At 41.1% G+C, this 13,048-nt stretch overlaps 1 protein-coding gene across 1 annotated transcript in view; it reads left to right on the forward strand.

Annotated features, from left to right (window-relative positions):
* The first annotated feature begins 150 nt into the window (after window positions 1–150).
* Window positions 151–13,048, forward strand: part of kcnd1 (potassium voltage-gated channel, Shal-related subfamily, member 1) — an 80,183-nt gene continuing 67,285 nt past the window's right edge. The window contains exons 1-3 of the mRNA XM_067593479.1: window positions 151–2,150; window positions 6,440–6,685; window positions 9,751–10,463. Of these exons, the coding sequence (XP_067449580.1) occupies window positions 1,995–2,150; window positions 6,440–6,685; window positions 9,751–10,463 (1,115 nt within the window). The 5' untranslated portion in view covers window positions 151–1,994. The remainder of the gene's footprint in view (window positions 2,151–6,439; window positions 6,686–9,750; window positions 10,464–13,048) is intronic.

Consider the following 13,048-nt stretch of genomic DNA (forward strand, 5'->3'; position numbering starts at 1 on the left):
GGAAAGTTTTACAAATATAAAACCTCCATTTATCAAAAAATCATAATAGAAAGAGTCATAATTGACGTTTGCAGTTCGAGGTATCGTCTCTTTCACAGCCGTGGTCTATGAGGGAAAAACTGGCTGCAAGCGGCGAAACAATATCCAGCTCTTATTACACATCCATGGTTGAAGCCCTGGCTTTTGACTTGCAGGCAGCATTTCTACATACATTCAAGTATGGAACTCAACATCAGAATAGGATATATTCTGAGGATTGGGAACCTTCATCATTGTCATGGTTAAAAACAACAAAGCTGAACTGTTGGAGGGAAACGAGAGGTGAACAGCAGCAGCCTCCTCACTTCAACTTCTATGTTTGTTGTAACTTGTGGCTCTAAAAGAACTTTTACTCACGCTGTTTCCTCCTGTTTGCTCCTGATGGAATAGAGTCATCATTCCTAAAGTCACTTCCCTTTTTTCCTCCTTTACCTGCTCATCCACCTCCTTCTCTCCTTCCTCCTCTCTCTCTCGTTATATTTACCCTCCTTTCTTCCCTTCAACAACTCTTCTCCTTTCCTCCCATCTTTCATCATTTCTCCATCATCCTTCCTTGTTTCCTTCCCTTTTTTTTGCTTTTATTCTTCCTCTCTTCCCCTCCTGTTCTAAACTTCTCCTTCTTTTTCCTTTTCCTCATTTATTCCTAATCTCACTTCATTCCTTCTCTTGTTTTTATCTTCCCTCCTTTCTCCTGTTTACCTTTTTTCCCCAACTATAACACCTCCCTCCTCTTCCTCCTTTTCTCTTCTATTTCTTTCTCCTCCTTTTTTCCCCCTCCTCTCATCTCTTCTTTTCCTCTCTTACTCTCCTGGTTTGTCTCTCACTCTCTGTCTCTTTTCTGTTTGTGTGTTTTCTGACAGGACGGCCATACATGGACATGGAGTAGGACCGCCTGACGCCTTCCTCGCTCTCCCCCAACACAAAGCCGCTGCCTCTCTGCCGCTCGCTGCTACCAATGCCCCGCAGATTAAACAAGAGAGAGAGCGAGAGAGAGAGTGAAAGTGAAACACAGAGACAGATAAAGGAAAATTAGAGAGGGCAAAAACAGCAAGCAAAGGCAAAAAAAAAAGAGAAAGAAAGAGAGGAGGAAGAGAGGCCGGGGCGAGCTACAGATCCATAATCTCCACAGCAGCAGAGAGACACTTAGAGGGAGGGAAGGCAACACAGGAGATTCTGTCTATCTTGCAACTTCAGGGACCATCATCACAATTTAATAAGAATTTGAAAGGCTGCGGCGCTGCAACAAATCTGTCTTCAGCGGGGAGGAGAGAGGGTGGGCGAGAGAGCTAGACACAGACAGACAGAAAGAGAGAGAGAGAGAGAGGGAGGAAGCAGTGAGGTGGAGGCCAGACACAAATGTTTTAACACTTTCCTACCTGGATTTATATCTTTTTTTTCCCAGCAGCAATAAACTGGTGACGGCAAATATCAGAGAATAACTTTATTATATTTGACTGATATTTTGCTCCTCAAAGACTTTCAACAGAATGTTTTTTTCTGTGCAGAGTTTGTGTGAATCTTGAACAGGACTGACAACTTCTGATAAAAGTTTTAAAAAAACAAAAAGGGATATTTGTGCTCCTTCCTGAGAGTTTCACCCTGAGGAGCGTCTTGCAGGTCAGCAGGAGTTTTTTCGGGAACTTACCGACAACCTTCCACTCTGCTCGTCTAGGATTCACACACCTGTCGGATGCATCCACGTTCCCGCAGCTTCACTGCGTTTTTTTTCATGGCTTGACACCTAACCGCCATCTGACCCCTCCCTCCCCTCTTCCTCCTCCCCCACCCCCACCACCCCATCTCCGGCTTCAACATGTCCGCCCGCCGCGAGGATTTATCCACTGCCTCCTGAAGAGGCGAGACGCTGACCTCCAGGTTCATAAACTCTACCTCACCCCTCCCCCCTCTACGAGGACAAAACTCCACTCTCTGCAGGTTGGACTTGCTGATGCAAGATGGCGGCCGGCGTGGCGACGTGGCTGCCGTTTGCGCGGGCGGCGGCGGTGGGTTGGCTGCCGCTAGCCAAGAAGACGATGCCCAAACCTCCGGTGGACAACTCGTCCAGATCAGATGAGATCCTGTACGTCAACGTCAGCGGCGTCAGGTTTCAGGTGGGTGTTGCTGTCTACTGAGCATGCTCCAAAGTCTGGCAGCCATGTGAGAGGAAACACCTGAGTTACAGATGTTTCACCTTCCAGTAATTATACTGAATGATTCTGCATCCTACGATTAGGAGGAAATAATGTGTTAGAAAGTACTTTAGTTTAGTTATGAGCACAATTAATAAGATTCAAAAAACATAATGCATTGACGGAGTAAAAAGAAAAACAAAAGGTTTCTGGAAAAAACACCTAAAACTGATTTAGTATCAGACGAGTCAAAGACAATAAAAAGAAGACATTTGATGCACTTCATGAGTCCTGAGTTTGCGTCCTGTATCCACAATCTTTGCCAAAAAGTGTTTTAAGCTCTTGACCCTGTAGGAACTTTAAACTAACACTGGACATAAAACAATGTTGTCATTAAACCTGATCCAGCGTTTTGCACAATCATCTAACATCAACGTTTCTTTTTTTGGTGGCGACAGACAGGCTTCTTTCACCTTCCACTCCTGGATTATTCTGTAAAACTCTGTGTTAATATTTCTACAATATCTGCACATGACAACAGCAGTGTAACGTTTAGAAAAAAGATCTCGGTTATGTGAACATTAAAGTCGACCTCCACTCAGAAACATGTGATTCTTCTTGTTCCTTCAGTTGGATGTTGTTCACTTCTTCTTGTTCTTCAAGGATAAAGTGCTGTTATGCTTTTTCAGGAATGAAAACATCAGACACACATTATTGTTCCAAGCAGAGTATTTTTACGTATTAATACACGTCTGCAGGCGTCTGTGATGGGACGTGAACTCAGGTCCTTCACACAGATGCACAACACGCCCATCGACTGACCTCAGCTTCACAAACGTTAAACGCATCCTACTTCCTGTAATAATGCTGCTAATGATGCATTAACACTGGATGTAAGTCATGAGTTGCAGATTTCTCTTATATGAATGTAAATCTGCAAAAACCCTGAATTACATCCAATAACTGCATTTCCATCCACCTGTTTTTATGCACATTTTCTGTTAATAAAAAAGTAGAAAAAGTAGAAAATCTCAGTGGAAATTTGAAAAAATTTGTTTGAAAGAGTTTCCTGCTGTTGGAGGTGTAAAACTAGCTGTGTGGATAAAAAGCAAGTGTAAACATGACATGACGTACATGAATCACGTGACTTAAACGTCACTGAAGAGCTGAAAACATCAGATCTGATGAGGAGCGATGATGATGAGGAGACTGTAACCTTCCTATTCGAATACAAATAATTTTGCTGCCTCAACAAATACAGATACAAATACAAATACTGGACTCTCTGCACATCCCTAGTAGTCACCCTTTATTTCCACCTCACCACATAAAGAGCATGCTACCTTCTGTATCGACAATGAACGTTGGCACTGGATCAAAATCGTACACTGTTGATATGTCTAATATTAAATGTTGTCAGGCTGCTTCCTAAAAAATTAAAAAAGTAATTATCAACTGTTCACTCACAGTTTTGTACATAAATCATCTGTACAATCAAATGTATTATTTTCTTCCTGTCCTGGTGTTAGATAAGTATAATATTTGGTAAACTGTTTCCAAATTAAAGACACAAACATCAATTAAAGTTTATGATTTTGTTATTGTTAGACATGTTTGACTCTATAATGTTGCTGCAGTGAAACTTAAACATGAAATAATCTAACGTCTTAAGACGAGTTTCATTTGTAGTTATCAGAATAAGGAAATCATTTCATGTCGTTTAGGTTGAAATCTAGATCTTTTACATTTACATTAACCCCCCACTGTCCCTCTTTGATATCAAGAATGCCTGTTTCATGTTGCGTTTCTAGTTCTGCATCACCGGTAGTCTATCTTTATTAAATTTTAATTGGATTAACTGAGCTGGATACATTTTCTGCTTGGCTGAAATTGTTAAAGGAGGAGCAGCATTTCAAAAGCATATTACTCACAACCTGCTGCTCATACAGCCTGGTCCGTGGATGACAGAGTTACATTCTCAGTGTCAGCGTCAGGGATGAATCCAGCAGACGTCTTTCCCACAACTTTCAGTACTTTGTCTTCTAGAAATAACACCGAAGTGATACTGTGGCCAATGTTTCTTTTGGTGTCATTTTGGCAGCACTTACAGTTCATAAAATGTAGTTTTCACCTCCTCTGCAGCAGTCTGCTTTTGTTAGACTTTATTTAGCCCTTCCTCAATCTCATTATCTGTGATGTTTGTTCCAGTGAAAGCAGTTCAACACCCATTTAGTCAGACAGCATCGTCTACAAGGAAAATTAAAAAGACTTTCAGAGCTGTTAGCTGCTCACTTTTTCAGATTCATGTTGCCTTAATGTGCTCCCGCTCTGCTCTCGGAGGCTGAGAATTGTAAATACTGTACGTCTAATCAGCGCATTGATGTGCATTTGGGCAGAAATAATAACAAAATGGCTCCATAACAAAAATAGATTTTCTTGGCTTTCAGGAATCAAGCTGCACTTTCTTCTTGTTCTCCCACTGCAGCAGAAAGTTCTGTCAGGCCTGAAACTACGTCCTGATTTTTAAAACCTAAATGCAGCAGCTACACGTTCTAGTAAAAATAGAGACATAATGCTGCTTTTAATATGGAACAATAACATCTAGGCATAGAACAGGCCCTGCTTCACTCTTACATCTTTCATGCGTCCTGCTCAACATCTCAGTAACTTGTGTGTTAGCGTTTGTTGACATTTGGGAAGTCAAGTACACAATAAGTGTTTAAACATAAGGGAACGTACTATATATTTGAAATCTGCCTCATTCCCATTTTAAATTGTGTTCTACTTTAATGCCATGCTGGTGAACGAGACATATTTCCATTTCTAGCACTAAATGCACTTTACAGTGATAGTGGTGACAGATTTAATGTTGATTTCAGACAAAAGTAGACAAAAACAGCTTTTCTTTAGTGAGCTTAATGAAAACTCTCCCCAGCTGACTTTTAAACTGGTGGATGGCTACATACATGATATCATGCTAACTCACATCATGTCATGATACAAAAGAGCTCAGGCTCAAGCTCAAAACATCATCATCGTCACTAGCTGATGATAAGACATGAAAATAAAGGATCAGCATTATTTTATTGCAAACTGTATTTAGTTAGCCAAAGTACACTATGAAACTAGAATCTCTTAAAATACTCTAACAGGGGTAAAAAAAAAAAAAAAAAAAAAAAGAAAAATCTTAAAATTGACCAAAACCCATGAAAACCATCCCTGAATTTTACTCTTCATTATGAAATTTTTAAGGTATAAAGTAATGGGTGGTTTTTGTGGTTTTTACCCAATACAAATCATTACATTAAAAATATCTTAATTCATTCCAATCCATTAATTAATACATTAATTATCCCCTTGAAACCCCATTAATAAATACTTTAATTCAAGCGTTATTAATCGGTAAATTAACAGAATTTTAAGCTTCCAAATTAAGGAATTTGGTTTTATAGGTTTAATGATAAGTAAAAATATAAATGAAGCTGTTATCTTTATAATTTCTAAAACCGTTCAGATATTTAATGTAGAAAAACATAAGTTACTTGGACAAATTACAGTATAATAATTACAGTATAACGCTATGCTAACTCTTAGCCTCAGAAGTAATGCTACTGTAGGTAGTAACCTGGTTAGCTGGTCATGCTAACGTTAGCAGCTTTTCTTAGAGCTGACAAAGTTTAATCCATTTCTTATACTTTTACTCTTGTTTTTTTGGGTTTGGAAATGTTTTTGTACAGAGTATCTCTCATGACAGCTCGATGTCCACTGCTTCAACAAATGCAGGTTTAGCAAAAAGGTCAATTACAGGTTCTGCTATTTTTGTTAAATGTCAGAGTACCTCACAACTCATAAAATGTCATAAAATATCACCTTTCAGAGAAATTCAACTTTCAAATGTGTCAACTTCACAGCAGGGGATCGTTTATTTATTTATTTATTTGGCTTCCCGTTAGCCGATGCTAAGTTAGCATCTACTCTGCCTGAGTCCACACAAGTAAACATTACATCATAATGCAAAACAATAGTGTAATGAAATCCAAGCCAAAGAAAACCCAAAAACAAACAAACAATGAATCAACAACAATAACACTACTAATAATGATAATAATAACATTCATATGAACAAAAACACAGCATTTCTGATTGGTCTTGAAAGTAAACTTTGCCGTTTCTCCAATGGGAATCCCTGTTGCTGGACACTTGCATTGAAACCAGTTTTAGATCCTCGTTCATTCATCTTTATTTGAGTCTTTTCTCTTCTGTTTCTCCAGACATGGAAGAACACTCTGGATCGTTATCCAGACACGCTGCTGGGCTCTTCAGAAAAGGAGTTTTTCTACAACGAGGACACGCAGGAATACTTCTTCGACCGAGACCCTGAAATGTTCCGGCACATTCTGAACTTTTATCGTACCGGGAAGCTCCACTACCCTCGAAACGAGTGCATCCAGGCCTTCGATGAGGAGCTGGCCTTCTACGGCATCGTGCCAGAGATCATCGGAGACTGTTGCATGGAGGTACAATTATAAGAAATAATCTGCTCCTGTGTTTAAAAGAAAAAGAAGGAGCTGCAGCATTAGTATAAGGTGATTTTCTGTCTTTTTTAAAATACAGACATATGCCCATATATTACTGAAAATACCAAATTTTAAATGGATGACAGTAACCTGGGAACTGAGGTAAACAATCTGCAGCAGGTAGCATTTAATGAAAAATTCATCATCTTCCTTGGGGACCGGCCATGAAGTTACCCAGCGCATCTTTATTCTTTTGTTATTGTTGAAGCAGGATTCATAATGTTCGGGGTACTTCAAGGTTCACTCAGTAAAAGTTGAGGGAATATTGAGTTTTTAAAATTCTATTTATTTAGCTACTTAAAAGTAATGCACCTTAATTCAAGTAAATAATATACAGTCTGGACTGAGTCAAATTATTACACATTTGTCTGTTTCATTTTTGTATCCGATCATGGACTTTGCATTTAGATGAGTATTAAAGGTGCAGTGTGTAGAATTTGGTGGCATCTAGTTGAATGGACTTGGCAGAAATGGAATATAGTATTCATAAGTATATTTTAATTAGTGTATAATCATCTAAAAATAAAAATCGTTGAGCCTTTATATCTACAGAGGGAGCGGGTCCTCTTCTACGGAGTCTGCCATGTTGCACCGCCATGTTTCTACAGTAGCCCAGAATGGACAAACCAAACACTGGCTCTACAAAGGGCCTTTCATGTTTTTCACGAGATTCATGGCCATTGTAGGTTTCAGTCTGCTAGATGCCACTAAATCCTACAGACTGGTCCTTTAAATTGTTTAAGAGGGAGAGATAAACACCACTAATATCAACTTGGGATGTAAGCTGTCTTGACATGGGACTTGTTGGTCTAGACGTTGGACTTGCTGGTCTAGACGTTGGACTTGTTGGTCTAGACGTTGGACTTGCTGGTCTAGACGTTAGACCTGGTGCTTACCTTGACATTGGACTTGTTCCTTAGGACTTGATGGTTTTGACCTGGGACCTTCATTGGGGACTGTTATCTTGACTTGAGACTTTACTCTGGACTTTTTGATCTAGACTTTGGATTGGATGTGGGCCTGACTTGACGTGGAACTTGGGACTTTACTGGGGACTTACTTGTCTTACCCTGGATCTTGTACTTGTGACTCTTTGGTCTTGGTTCTGGACTTGTTGTGAGTTGTAAAACAAGACTTTGGATTTGATTACATCTGTGACACAGTCAGTAGCTTGATCAAGCTTAATGAGTCTCAATTGCTCCGACTCTGCAGTCCAGCAGCCATATCAGATATTTTTATAATGGCCTGCCCCCAGTCTTAGTGTACTTATGTGGGTGCAGTGACCTTTGACCTTTTATTTCTTCCTAATGGTTGACTGTAATGTTGCTTTTTATGCTGCTGCACTCATTAAGTCTCTCAGGAGAAGAGCATCAACAGCTTAATGACTAAAGTGTAAAAACATCAATGCATGTGAGGGGGCTTACTAACCAGCGCTGCTCTCAAACCCCATTATCAAACTCAAACTCATTAAGACAGCAGTGATGAGCCCTCTGAAACATCCAGCAGCTCAAATGCAATCTGATTTGGCTCTTTATTGCTACAGTTTTTGGCAAGCTCTGTACCTCATCTATCTGTAAGTGATTTCTTTTACGAGTCATAAACAAGTCATTTGTTCCCTCCTCTCTCTCTCTCTCTCTCTCTCTCTCTGAACAGTGAATCAACTTCAGAACTCTTTATATTAACACTTTTTCAGCTCTGTCTTCATCGGCTTTTATATCTTTGCATTTATAACTGACCTTGTCCCATGACTCATGAATGAGTAATTGATTTTCATTTCCTCAGACTTGATCATTTTTCACAAAGGTGCTGTGTGATAAATCCTAATTTCTAGATCTTTTTTTTTTTTTTTTAATTCGTTCAACACTTCCCCCACAATTTTCCCACAAGGCAGAGTCCACATGATTTTTAATTTTTATTCCTCTCGTAATTTCACAGATTCTGTTGATTTTCTGCTCCTTCCCACCACGTTCTCTCTGTTGACATTTAGCAAAATGTTTGAGGCAGGCGTTTAACTTCCTTCAGGGGCTTTTACAGACCAGATTATAAATGACTGTGGAGGATGCTGCTCAATTCATTTAGCTCGTTAGCTGGTAACAGCTAACAGGAAAAGCAAGCCCACCTTGGTCGACTCATTCAGACAAATCAAATCATTGAACAAAGGGGGGCGGGGGGGATAATTCACTTTCTTCAGAGCCATTTTAGTTTTTTAATCAATGTGGATGCCACTGCTGTTAGATAAAATGTAGTTTACTCCTATAAGATCTTGTTAACAGCTACCAGTTAGCAACTCATTGTAGTGGACTGGAACTAATGACAAACCATTAAATCAAATTAAGCAGCACAAAATGATTTGTTGGTATGTTTGTGGGGTCTTAGAGGTTGTGTTGAAAATACGGATCTGTTTCTGCTGTAAGTGACGATTCTGTCAATGTTATTTCTTGTTCTTGTGAGCAGCTACCAGGAAAAGCAGCTAGTTAACCTAACAGCAAAGCTAACACAGCATTAAGCTAACGTGATACAGTAATACGTCAGCAAACTGTTAGCAAAATGGCTGCATCAATGCACCTAAATAAAATACACTAATACTGTCAATCCAGCTAATTCAAAAGATAATTTAGGTTTAATTTCCATCTATGACTCTGATGCCATCTGCATGAAGTCACCCAGACAGGATAATGTTTTTACTATTCTGCCAACACAGCTTAACACAGCCGCAGCTACCGGTACATGATGCTAACGTAAATATTTATGCTAAGCTAGCAGCTGTCCAACAGAGCAAGAAGCTGACATGATGTTAGTGATTAGCAACACTAAGGTGATATTAGTTAGCAGGGTTAGCGGCAAGCTTTTAAAAAATACGTATCTTTACTTTCTATATCCTTTGTTAACATGATGTCCAGGTTTGATGCAGGACTTTGGCCTCTGAATTAATGAGTTGAAAAGTTTGCATGAATGAGTAAGCTAATCTTCTTCCTCTTCCTCCCTCCATCTTTCTTTTCATGCAGGAATACCGAGACAGGAAAAAGGAGAATCAGGAGCGTCTGGCGGAGGACACGGAGGCTAACGAAGCGATGGACGCCCCCCTCCCTCCACACAGCACCTCCAGGGAACGACTGTGGCGAGCCTTCGAGAACCCCCACACCTCCACCATGGCGCTGGTCTTCTACTACGTCACCGGCTTCTTCATCGCCGTCTCCGTCATCGCCAACGTGGTGGAGACGGTCCCCTGCCGGCCTCCTAAGGGCAGCGTCAAAGACCTTCCCTGCGGGGAGAAGTACCAGCTGGCCTTCTTCTGCATGGACACGGCCTGCGTGCTCATCTTCACCTTTGAGTACCTGATGCGCCTGTTCGCCGCGCCCAGCCGCTGCAAGTTCATGCGCTCGGTGATGTCGGTGATCGACGTGGTGGCCATCATGCCCTACTACATCGGCCTGGTGATGCCCGAGAATGAGGACGTGAGCGGCGCCTTCGTCACCCTCCGGGTTTTCCGCGTCTTCCGGATCTTCAAGTTCTCGCGTCACTCTCAGGGTTTGAGGATTTTGGGCTACACGTTGAAGAGCTGCGCCTCCGAGCTCGGCTTCCTGCTCTTCTCCCTCACCATGGCCATCATCATCTTCGCCACCGTCATGTTCTACGCCGAGAAGGGCACCAAGGGCTCCACCTTCACCTCCATCCCGGCCTCCTTCTGGTACACCATCGTCACCATGACAACGCTGGGGTGAGTCCAGCATCCGTTTTTATGTTGTTGTGTGCGCTGCTGTGATATCTGACATTAAGCAGATTTTATTTTTTGCTTCTGATGACTGTACTGCCGTTAATATCATCGCCATGGCAACACAAGTGCATTTGCCTTTCAGGTTATTTGCTGTAATTGTCCTGTTTTGTGTCGGGACACGGATATGTCATTATTATTGGTTACGGTGGAGAGTTTTACTGTCTGTTTCCACCATGAAAAGCGATGAAGTGTGAGAATCTGTGTGTGTGTGTGTGTGTGTGTGTGTGTGTGCGCCTCCCACTCGTTGCTTCTCGATTACGGTGGTGTATCTTCACCCTGCTGCCGCCCACACACACACACTCACTGCTGCCAAGTGTGTGTGTGTGTGTGTGTGTGTGTGTGTGTGTGTGTGTGTGTGTGTGTGAGAGAGGATGACGGTGTCTTCATCCTGCAGCTCTCCAGCACTGATGTATTATCTGCTGTTCAAAGAGCCTTTTGGAAGCGTCAAAAAAAAAAAGAGAGTGAGTCAGGAAAAAAACCGCCACAAGCTCCGACCGAACCGACCGTGCTGCTCTTTGACATCACACACACACACACACACACACACACACACACACACACACACACGTCGAGCCTCTTCCTCTCCGTGCGACGACTCCGTCCTCCTACCTGTCTGTGAACGGAGAGAAAAGCAAGAGAAAGTTCAAAAGGTGTGAATGAGGAAAGCGTGAGTAGCAGTGAATGACTCAAACGTTACGGTTCAGTGCGTTACGTAGTAAACCAGCGCTGTGTGAAAACACGCGTCTGAAAAGATTTTGGCTTCTAATGAAACGAAAAAGGGAGATTTGTTTAGTAGGAAAAGGTGTTGAAGGTGCAGTGTTGGTATCAAACCTGGTGTGTGTACTTTGTTTTGTTGGTAGTTGAAGTTTTGTTTCTAGAAACTAAAATTTAAAAAGACAAAAAGCAACACTCCACATACATTATGATACCTGACAGCTTGTATCATAATGTCTTTGGGAAAACATTCTGCCGTCAGTTTAATGTAAGTTTTGTGTGACAGAATATCAGAACTGTTTCTGCAAAATAAGGATTATATTCAGTGACATGTGAACGTCTATAAGACTTATTAATCAAAGCGGATATACACTCTACGACATGTCATACGACATGTAAACTGACCTCTGTGCTCGCTGACTATTGATGAATCCCTGCGATGTGGAGAGAATGTGACCTGTAAAACCTTCATAGATATATTGATCATGGAGGAGTCTGATAACAGATATTTCACTCCAAAAGACTGAGATTTGACATCTGAAAATATAACGACTCATGTTTGGTTGATAACGTTGGTACTCCTCTGCTCCTCCCACCTCCTCTTCTTTCCTCTACGCTACTCCTCTCGTTTCCTCTCCTCCCCCCTCCCCCGCTCTCCTCCCTACAAATAAAAATAAACTTGCCTCCTCCTCTCCTCTCCTTCTCTCCTCTCCTCCTCTCTCCTCCTCCTCTCTCCGCTCCTCCTCTCCTCTCCTCTCCTCCTCTCTCCTCTCCTCCTCCTCTCCTCTCCTCCTCCTCTCAGTCTTCAGGTCCATTAGTTATCAGCAGGGAGAGGTCGGCCTCTAAATGGATTCTCCAGGCAGCAGAACACAACGCAGACTCAGGCTTTTACCCTCCATTTCCTTCCTCCTCCTCCTCCTCCTCCTCCTCCTCTTCCTCACCTCTCTTTCTACTCTCGGGTTTTCTTTTTTCTCTTTTTCTTGGGAGTATCCCTCCGTTTGTTCTCCTCTTCTTTCTCTTCTTCTTCTCTTCCTTTTGCCGTTTAGAAAAGTTCAATCAATAACACAAACATCAACTTGTTTATTTCCTTTAATCGATTTCTCCTCATCATGAATTTCTCATCGCTGATCAGAAATTCAATAAACCCTGATGAACGACGCCTCAAACTTATCTGCTCCGATCAAAGACGTTTCCTGTTATTGATTTCTGTGATTGGATGTGAACTGATCACACAGACCCAGATGTTGCAGATGTTGATAAGTAGATTAAATTCACCTGTTTAAAGCTGCTGAGGGACTTTAGTGGTTTTGCTCAGAGTTACATCATGTGATGTAACACAGCAGCCTTTTCTTTGCTTGTGCATTATTTAATGACGCTGAGAGAGAGAGAGTGAGTCTTGTTCTTAAAAAAAAACTACAGGTAAACATGGACAGAATGAGGAGATGAGATCAGAGTTACTTTATACTTCTACTTTACTACATTTGACTTTTTTTACTCCTTTACATGAATTTAACAGCTTCAGATTCAGGCTGGTTAACTAAAATATAATCTACTAATCATTCATAATGTGTTATTATAGATTAAGCTACTGTCTGCATTAATGATGCTTACACAATAACACATCAATAATTATAATCCATTAATATACATTATTATTATTATTAAATGGGTCATTCTGAGTATTTTTACTTTTGGTACTGAAGCATATTTTTTGTGTATTTTTAATGAAATTGCAGGACTTTTACTTGTAACTGAGTATTTCTACTCTGGTGTTACTACTTTGACTTAAAGATGCAGTGCAGGATGTTTGTCGC

This window comes from Thunnus thynnus, chromosome 6 (genome assembly GCF_963924715.1).
Source record: "Thunnus thynnus chromosome 6, fThuThy2.1, whole genome shotgun sequence".
In the NCBI taxonomy this organism is placed as follows: domain Eukaryota; kingdom Metazoa; phylum Chordata; class Actinopteri; order Scombriformes; family Scombridae; genus Thunnus; species Thunnus thynnus.